The following is a 9,627-nucleotide window of genomic DNA, read 5'->3' as shown; positions in this document are numbered from 1 at the left end:
GAGATTTTCCCAAATTGAAGAAAAGTACAAATCTTTACAAGGAAAGACTTCAAGTCTGTTCGACATGGAGGAAGAAGTCCTAAAGGTTTCTAAAAAGGTACTTTTTATTTGTAGTGGAAACTATTGAGAGCTGCTTTGAGTGATGGAGCTTTAAAGGTCCATTTCACCTACATTGCAAAAAAGCAGACATCTTTGGTTTTACGTGTCCAGGTCCACACTCTGGAAATATGTTGCTATTCTATCATTTTTTATTTTATAGAGGTGCAAGTCAGACATTTATATCTGTTCTTCAAAACCTGAGGAAATAATATTCTTCTTTTGTGTAATCAGGGTGAAATTCTGCATTAATTTTGCATGAAATGTAAACACTTGAAATTACAAGAGAGTCTGGTCGACAGTTTTAATTTGGTTTGTGAGAAGAGGAACGAGTACAGTGGGTAAATCTGAGGGGTTGTGAGATGAGTCACATTGTTGCTATATAAAATTTGCACATGTATCTTTGTTTTTCTTGTGAAATTCTGGATAGTTTTTACGTTTTCAGCCTCATAAAAAAATATTCAAATTGAACAAACGTGGGGACAAAACCTCTCACAGCTCCAAAACATATACTATACTGGGACGATGGGAGTCGCAAGCACACTTTGTTTTATTGTAAGTCACAAATCAAAAGGGTTGCTTTAGATTGTATAAACCGTCTGCATGCTACATTATGTTTGTGTGTTGTTTAAAAATGTTAGAAATATTTATATATATTTAAAAACTTGGGAAATTGGGACGGACATTAATGAAAGAAAATCATTATCCGAGTGCTCTTTCAACACTTTCAGTTCCCCTGTATTGCACACGATGCCTGTGTGTGTGTGTGTGTGTGTGTGTGTGTGTGTGTGTGTGTGTGTGTGTGTGTGTGTGTGTATGCATGCGTTTTGTTTCCTGCTGTATCTGATATATTTGAATACTGAGGACCATAGAGCTCCCACAGAAACAGCCCTCCTGTTTTGTGTTGCGGCTGCAGCTCGCCGCCTCTGAGGACGACCTACAGGAGGCGCTCTCCACCGTCTCCTTGGCAACACGACTCCAGCAGGACATCGACACCCTCCACGCTGCCGTCACAGTGATGCAGACCGACGAGAACTCCGCCTCCCGTGACATGCAGACGGTCAACGGCCACTTTCTCAATGTGACTGAGACATGGCAGGAGCGTCTGGCCGCCATCTCCTCTGACCTGTCCGCTCTCAAGTCCGAGTCCCGGGAAGCTCACGCCGGAGCCACAGAGCGGGTTAACGAGGCAGAGCGGAGGGCCCGGTCGCTGGCGGAGAAGTTGGAGGAGCTCGAGGACAGTACCAGGAGGAACGCCCGAGCTATGGAGCGCACAGAGGGCGATGACACCAAGCGGTCGCAGGATCATCTGGACTGGAACACCAAGCAGATCCACAACCTGGAGGAGCAGATCAGCAGCCTGACCAAGAGGGAGGCTGAGCTCAGCTCCCAGCTCCAGGAGCACATTCCCCGGGCGCAGGAGTGTGAAGAGCACCTGCCCCAGGTGGAGGAGGCGGTGCGCTCCATCCTGAGGTTGGCGGGTGATCTGAGCGGGGCGGAGGAACGTCTGGAAGAGGTGACGCTACAGGTGTTTGGGACTGAGGACAGCATGCTGAAAGCACTCGGTGAGATCCTTGAGATCCGACAGGAGCTGGACACCCTGCAGGCTCAAAACGGCATCCTGAAGATGAAGAATGAGTTGTCCGTGGTTAAAGAGGCAGTCCATGAACTCACCATGGTGCTGAGGGGAACTGCAGTCGAAAGCCAAAAGGACTTTAACACTCTTGAGGAAGAAGGGTGGAAAGAGGAGGAGGAGGAGGAGGAGGAGGAGTGGGAAAAAGATGAGACGACTCCTCTTCTACATGATGAGCTCTCTGAATGATGTCATTGTCTTGGGGGGAAAGGATTGACCCACCCTGTATTACTATTTGCTGTAAAAGGCTATAAAAGTTCAGTATTCATGTCTTTCTAAATGTACACCTCAGCATGAACTCTGGTATACATGCACTGTATTACACAAGTACGATCAAGAATATTTATTTTAATATTTGTTCAATGTGGAGTGACACATTTAGGTTTCCTTAGTAACTGTATAAAACACTCCCCATTACTTTGCTACAGTCATATAACAATATCTGTGCCAGTCTTTGCAGATATAACTACATTAGAGCTGATTAGATTTTCTTATTCAATAGTTAACTTAATAAACGTTGATGTTTTTGATGACTTACATTTCCATCTTTTGGTTTCACCTGTTGAACGCGTCACTAAACTTATTTAATAAATTCACCTTTCTTCATTGAAAAGGTCTCCTTTGTACACATTTGTTTTGTTCTTCTATGTAATCATCTTGTGTACTAAGGCACTAGTTTCTCTCATGTTTTTCATAAAGGGAAATAACCTGAAATAATGGCGACTAACTAAAACCTCCTTAACATACACACATACAGCTGTTGTATCCATCAATCCATGTACTGTATGTCCTGTTTCAGTGTGAGAGCGTCCAGTTGATGCTGGAGCGTCTCGGGGGTCAGCAGGGGGCTCTGCGGCCTCACCTGGAGGGTTTGGAGCAGGACGTGAGCCGGCTGCAGGAGTGGGCTTCTGGGCTGAACGAGAAACGAGCTCACCTTCAGACCAGCCTGAGCTCGCTGAGAGACACCGTGGGACAGATCGAAGAGCGCACGTCAGCCATCGCAAAGGACTTTGCCAACAAGGTATTTTACTAAATGTATCTTACTTTTATTGTTGTTCTATTTATACAGTATATGTTTATATGTTTTACTTTATTGTTTTTATTCTAATGTTGTCATTTTAAGAAAACTCTGGCACAATAATGTCCTGAAAGTTCTATCTGAGAAAGATAAAATGTTCCTGTGCTATTAGAAAGTGAGTTTCTCCTCCTCCCCCTGAAGGTGGCGTCGGTGAGGACAGATGTGCGAAGGATGGACGGCCTGCACTCTGAGCTGGAGTCTCTGCTGACTCAGGTGACGGAGCTGGAAGAGAAAACGGCTCAGGTGGAGCACAGCATGGTCAAACGCATCGGGGATGTGCTGGCCGGCAGCATCGACCGAGTCTCGAATCTCCGCGCTGCGTCCGAACGCAACACTCAGGCCATTGAGCAGCTCCGCAGGCGCGTCCCTGAACTCACCACCGCTGACCAACAGATCTCTGAGCGCTTGAGGGAGCTCGAGAGCACCAGAGCTCGTCTGATAAGAACAGCGACCTTTGCCAGCGACCTTAAACCAAAAGTTGGTGCTATTAGGAGAGACTTAGAGGCGTTTGAGCCTCAGCTGTCAGACCTGACTCTGCGGATAGGAAGACTAGCAGAGGATCTTATGAAGAGAGAGCAGGAGGTCGCTGAGCTTAGACAGACACTGGCTAACCTCACTGCAGTAGAGGGAGATTTAAGTGTTGCAATTAAACAGGTTCGTGAAATAGCTGATATATCTGATATTGGAGAGATGAACCGGCAAACATGAGCAACAAACTTCTACAACCTCAAAATCAATGTTTTCTTCTTTCTTCTAAGCAGTTGCATCTCGTCAACTGTCATACTACTGTTTTAAAGGTTTACTGAAATAAACCTATTTATTCCAAATGAAATAAAAATGAAACCTTGTTTACCAAACTCTTAAATAATAATAACTATTTGTGCTTTGTGTGTAAAATTAGATCAAAACTTTACATACAAGTGTGTGTGCCAAATATATATATATATAGATAGATGCATAGATAGTGATTCACATAAGGATGTTTATAAAAATGTGTGTATTTTTTAAAGGTATTTAAAATATGAAACTGATTTTGCTAGAAAAAGCGCAGTCTTGAGCCTGACCTACAGCAAAAAGCTGGGAACCCTAACCCCCTAAGAGGTATGAATGGAAACAATCTGGCAGCTAGTCCGTCAGCATTTCTAAAGCTGGAACATGTTTTTGAAGTTTGCTTGTGAACAACAAGCTCAGCAAGTTTGTTTCCTGTTATGGCTCCGGTCCAGCCATATTAGAGTTTCCACTTAATCTTCGTGACTCCACGATGGGTGTTTTTGTATGTGTGGCTCTGTTCCAGTTGCCTCTGACTTTAAACTCCACATGGGTTTTTTGTAACATCACATCAAGCCCCAAACTCTTCTCAAATATCAACGTTTGGGTATATTTAAAGCAGCTTTTTATGGATCATAAGATTTTAAACCAAACTGTGTTGTAAGAGAAGTTCCTTGCATCTACGTTACGTAATGACTTCCAGTTAAATACAGCTCAGGTGTTCAACAAAGGAAGAACATTTCCGAGGAACACCTGGAAGAGAGCCAAAAGGTAACATCAGAAGAAGAAAATGACATGTCATCTGTTACTGCTGCGTGCAGATGAAAGAGCTCAGCGTGTGGTATTCAGGTTGGGAAGACTGCATGAGGTTTACTCAATAAATTCAGAATGATTTGTTGTATTTGAATTATGCAATCGAGATGGAATTCCTATTAGGGTTTTAACACCATTTTAGCAACCCTTGGGTAAATCACACCCATCAATCAATGTACATATAATCGATGTATCACCCATGATGCAACGGTGAAAAACAACAACTCATAATTTTACCAATAAGGTCACACCAAATAGTTCTTCACAGCTTTAAAGAGATTTTATTCTTGTAATAGTGAGTAAACAAAGAAGTGCTCAAAAAGAGCATATTATTACATTTGGTTGGTTTGAAAAAACAAAACAAAAAAACAGCCTTTGCACAGAAAATTGAACAAAACATAAAAAACAGTGCAGAATAATTGTGGATTTGAATTCACAGATCAGCAGTACAACTCTCTCCTGACCAAACTCCTCACATTCGGTACTTTTCTACTAAAATGTGCAACATCGTGACCAAGTTTGAGAAACAATTCTTCACGAGAACAAGAAAAGTGTGTTATGGTCACCCTTTGGGGATCATTATTGTCCATGTTTTTTTGATATCCTGATGTCACAACTCAAACTCCCTACTTTCCCTTCTTGCCTTTGGATAAGCCCGCCAGTGTCTTTGTGGTCTCCTGCACAGCTTTCTGAAGAGCAGCAATGGCCTGATCGTGGCCTTCTAGCTTGGCTGCTTTGCCCTCCAAGCCGGTTACCATGCTTCTTAAGCTCTGCAGCTGCTCTGGCTTCATGCTGCTGCTGCTGCCCTCCAGAGTCGTGAGCCTCTTCCCCAAGTCCACCACCTGCTGGCCCAGGCTGGAGTCCTTTGAAGATAGCTTGGTCTGCGCTCCACCAATAGCGGCCATGTTGGACTGGAGCTCCCCCAAACCGCTTTTCAGTGCCTCCATCTCCTGCTTCACGCCACTTCTGACTTTCTCCACAGCCTGCCCCTGGGCAGCTAGAGCGCTCTCATGGATGTCGTATTTGGCGAGCAGTGATTCCAGTTTGGAGCCGGTATCTGATACTGATGCTAAGAGTGAATCTCCGCTCTCCTCCGATGTTTTAACTCTGGCTTCCAGGTCGTCTGATCTTTTCTGGACCTGTGCGGCTGCTGCGTTCAGCTGCTTCTCCACGTAATGAGCAGCATTAGTGGCCTGCTCCAAGCCGCTCTCCAGTGTCAAGCTTTTGTCCTTCAGAGCCTCGACATCCGCCTCTGCTGCAGACAGGGACTGCCTCAGATTCCCAACAGCCTCTTGCACCACTGACCTCACTGTTTGAACTTCCTCAGACAGTGAGGCGACTTCCTGGTTACGAGTCTGGAGCTCTGACCTCACAGCTCCTACCTGCTCCCTGAATGAATCGGCTGAGGTGTCAGCTGCCTGGTTGGCTGTTCTGATTTCAGCTACAGCATCAACAATGGCAGAGAGCTCCTGTTTGATGAGCGCAGGGTCTTCAACGTCACCCATGCGGGTCTTGAGATCAGACAGCTGGCTCTGCGTCTCGCCCTGAGCTTCAGTGAACTCCGCCACGCTGGCCGTGATGGACTGACTCACCTCAGCCAGACGCTCCTCCACAGTCTTCTCCAGAGAAGAGAAGTCCCTCTCTCGGGCCTCCTTCACCTCGTTGATGCCCTCTGAAAGTTCCCTGAGCAGATCGTTCTGGAGCCTCTGAAGGGTGTCCTCCACCTTCCTCGTCTCCACCTCGCCCCTCTTCATCCGGCCGATGGCCCCCTCCAGCTCCACCCGGGTGATGCCCAGTGATGACTCCAGCCCGTCCACGACACTGCTCAGAGACTCCACCTGTACAAGACAGGAAAACATGCATCAGTGGCTTTTCCATCCGACATCTACGAACACTTGTGCGTTGTAATGCACTCCAATAATAATTGTCACTGTCCACTGACAGTGATGAACATCCACAGTTTTATTATCATGTGAAGTTCAACAGTTCTTTAAAACTCAATTTTGCAGTTTTCAAAACATATTCCTGACCCAGGTCCACTTATGTACCTTTTCCTGAGCTTTCAATGGCATCTCATGGTCTTCATCTCTGGATCTAGTTGTCCCAGTTGTAACGGAGTTGGCTCAGGCAACTGGGACACATCCATGTACTGATAGAAGACCATGCCATGTGGTTGAAAGTTTAGGAAGAAATGCTAGTAAGTGGATCTTGAGTTAACATTTTTTTGTAAAACTACTATACTATTCCCAAACAAGAAATATCATGGCTCCTGTGTTATTATTATTATTATTATTATTATTATTATTATTATTATTATTATTATTATTATTATTATTATTATTATTATGAGTACTATTGTACAACACCTTCCACCTGTACATTTGCAATGGTGGAGTCGAGTCATGACTCACATGACACACAAATGAAGTGCAGGTAGTATATCCTGCATATAGTTTAGACTGGTTATAGTTACACAGTGTACATTACCTTCAGGAAGTGAGGAGAGAATTAATGAAATGTAAAAAGAAATAGTACACTGAGGACCTTTTATGTGTCCTTAATAAAGTCACTATTATTAATATTATTATATAAGCCTATAAATGCTGTAGTTTGCATGTAATGACTCTGAACAAATCATGTGAATCTTTAACATTTTCTATTCCTGCAAAAGATGATTGAAGATCAGACATTACTGTTTCCTTATCCTTCCTGTGCATCTTAACAATCAGCAAAGGTTTATATCTGTTGTTTTTAAAGAACGAAAACGTCACAAAATACAAAATAAGGTAGAAATTCCTTATTTTCACCAGGTCTGAAACTTTTATTGTTTGCTTATTGGACGTTTGCAGAACGAAAAGTAAGGGGGGGGGTTCATCAAATCCATCACCAAACCTACCCAACCCCCAACGGTAAGTACATCCAGTACTACAACTATATGGACGCTTATGTAATGTCTAAGAAAAACAATGCATTGCCTATATACTGTATTGTTTGTATTTCACTTGGAGTTGTGATAAAGTTTGGTATTGTCATTCACACAGTTTCATACTTCTTCCCCATTGATTCATATCATTTTCTCTCTACCTGTTGAACGACACTGTCCATTTTTCCGCTCAGCTCTGCGTTCTGCCGTGCGCTCTCCTCATGTCTGGTGCTTGTCTGCCGGATTTCCTCCACAACTTGCTGTAAATAAAAAGCAGCAAACCCTGCAGCGCCTAATAACGCGATATAAAACACTATTGTTGCAACAAGCCCGAGGCAGCTTCCCGATTGTGACCCCTGAGGTCCGGGGCCACTCACCCCGTTACTGCTGCTCTTTTGGCTTTTCTTCGACGCATCATCTTGGCTGGATGCGGCGCTCTTCTCGCTCTTCTCGCTGTTCTTGAGTCGGTTTTTCACAGCCATCTTCAATGGGAGCTGGTTTAGACAATTGTGTGTGTGATGTGAGAGCTGCTGCTGGTTTTTGCAGTCGTGGATGGAGAAGGTTTCCAGTCCAGGCCCACTAACTGGACCAGTAGCGTATCAGTGAGCGCGTCGTGTCTTTCCACAGGGCTTTTCTGCGTTGAGGTATGCGGATGGGGGCTGTCCCATGTTCAACTCCAGATTTTAACGACATAATTTTAAAAACAGGAGACAATGAATGGATTATGCTACTCCTGTTACTCTATTATTACATCAGAAACTAGATCTGCCATAGCATTGTTTTTATTACACCTCCAAAACCAAGAATGAAGTTTCTGCAGACGCTTCTCTCTCTCTCGTGCAACAGCAGTGATATTTTCTAATTTATGGTTTAGGCAACCACAGTGAGCTTTCAAAATGTTCCACACGATCACAATGTACACGGTATACTTTTACTTTTTAAGTAACTTAAGTGAGAAAATGTCATTTCTATTTTCAGTGAAGGATAAAACGCTGTACGGTGCATCCTTGTCCAAAGTATATCAGTCTACTGTCTGTGTTAGTGACAAAAACCTGTGTGTTATAAATCTGTTTTACTGTTCCACTAAAACACTGAAGACTGATGCAAACTTCCTGCAACCGGTTCATACTGTAGCAGCGCAGTGCAGGGAGGGGCTGCTTCTTCCCTTCAGTTTGCTCCTCCTTTCATACGTGGCAGCTGTAGTCTGCAGGCTCTGCAGGCTGCTGTTCACTCCCATGGTTACATCTACACAGAGAGACTCATCACACACATCAACTAAAGTCACAGCCCTTACATTGTGTTTGCAACACAATGCTCTTTTCATAGGCATTTTTCTAACAGTACAGAAATGAAACAAACAAACAATACATTAATATTATAATGACATGTATTTGTTTGTGTATGATAGTCCGTTTATTCATATTGGCCTTATTAATACATCTCCATTTGTATTGTTATAAAATATTTTTCTGCAGGACGTTTTTCATATTCTCATGTGCAATTTCTGTCTAGCGTTTATCAAAAAGTTATATTGATGACAGCCTTCGTATTCTTGTTCAAATCTAGTTAGAAAAGCATATTTACATCCTCAGTTTAAACACTAGGTGTCACTAAAAGAGCGTTTTATGATACACAACACAGATAACCCACTGCAGCCATATCCACAATGCAGTATAGACGATTTATTATTAAACAATACATAATTATAAAACAATATATACAATTAATGTATATTACATTTGTATAGCATCCTTCTGTAATGGTAGACGATTACTGAGTTAATACCCACGTGCTTCCAATGTAGGATAAATAAATAATAAACAATCAAATCAATTTGATTGAAGTATCTAATTTTCTATTGAAATAGTCAAATCATATTAGCTCTGACCTCAAGACCTACATTGGTGGAACAATGTGGCTTTTTAATGATTTAGCCATTATAATAAAGATATCAGATAGATAGATAGATAGATAGATAGGTGGGTAGGTAGGTAGGTAGATAGATAGATAGATAGATAGATAGATAGATAGATAGATAGATAGATAGATAGATAGATAGATAGATAGATAGATAGATAGATAGATAGATAGATAGATAGATAGATAGATAGATAGATAGATAGATAGATAGATAGATAGATAGATAGATAGATAGATAGATAGATAGATAGATAGATAGATGATAGAGTAGATAGATAGATAGATAGATAGATAGATAGATAGATAGATAGATAGATAGATAGATAGATAGATAGATAGATAGATAGATAGATAGATAGATAGATAGATAGATAGATAGATAGATGGGTTGGGTGG

The 9,627-nt window shown here is 42.5% G+C and overlaps 2 protein-coding genes across 3 annotated transcripts in view; one reads left to right on the top strand and one right to left on the bottom strand.

Moving 5' to 3' along the window:
* Window positions 1-3,664, top strand: part of ikbip (IKBKB interacting protein) — a 4,291-nt gene extending 627 nt beyond the window's left edge. Inside the window, exons 2-4 of one of the 2 annotated variants that reach the window (XM_029462545.1) lie at window positions 1-97; window positions 2,529-2,750; window positions 2,949-3,664. The exon at window positions 1-97 is cut by the window's left edge and continues 21 nt beyond it. In XM_029462545.1, coding sequence (XP_029318405.1) covers window positions 1-97; window positions 2,529-2,750; window positions 2,949-3,515 — 886 coding nt within the window. In that variant the 3' untranslated portion in view covers window positions 3,516-3,664. Of the gene's footprint in view, window positions 98-1,012; window positions 2,493-2,528; window positions 2,751-2,948 lie in introns of those variants that run through there. The other variant, XM_029462544.1, reaches the window with a different exon arrangement.
* Window positions 3,665-4,649: 985 nt separating this feature from the next.
* Window positions 4,650-7,898, bottom strand: ckap4 (cytoskeleton associated protein 4). Its single transcript, XM_029461507.1, has 2 exons — window positions 7,473-7,898; window positions 4,650-6,226 (listed from the first exon to the last, which is right to left on the bottom strand). The coding sequence occupies exons 1-2, from the start codon at window positions 7,791-7,793 to the stop codon at window positions 5,015-5,017; spliced, it is 1,533 nt and encodes a 510-aa protein (XP_029317367.1). The 5' UTR covers window positions 7,794-7,898; the 3' UTR covers window positions 4,650-5,014.
* Window positions 7,899-9,627: the final 1,729 nt, after the last annotated feature.

This window comes from Cottoperca gobio, chromosome 23 (assembly GCF_900634415.1).
Source record: "Cottoperca gobio chromosome 23, fCotGob3.1, whole genome shotgun sequence".
Lineage (NCBI taxonomy): Eukaryota > Metazoa > Chordata > Actinopteri > Perciformes > Bovichtidae > Cottoperca > Cottoperca gobio.
This window is presented reverse-complemented; position numbering and strand designations above follow the sequence as displayed.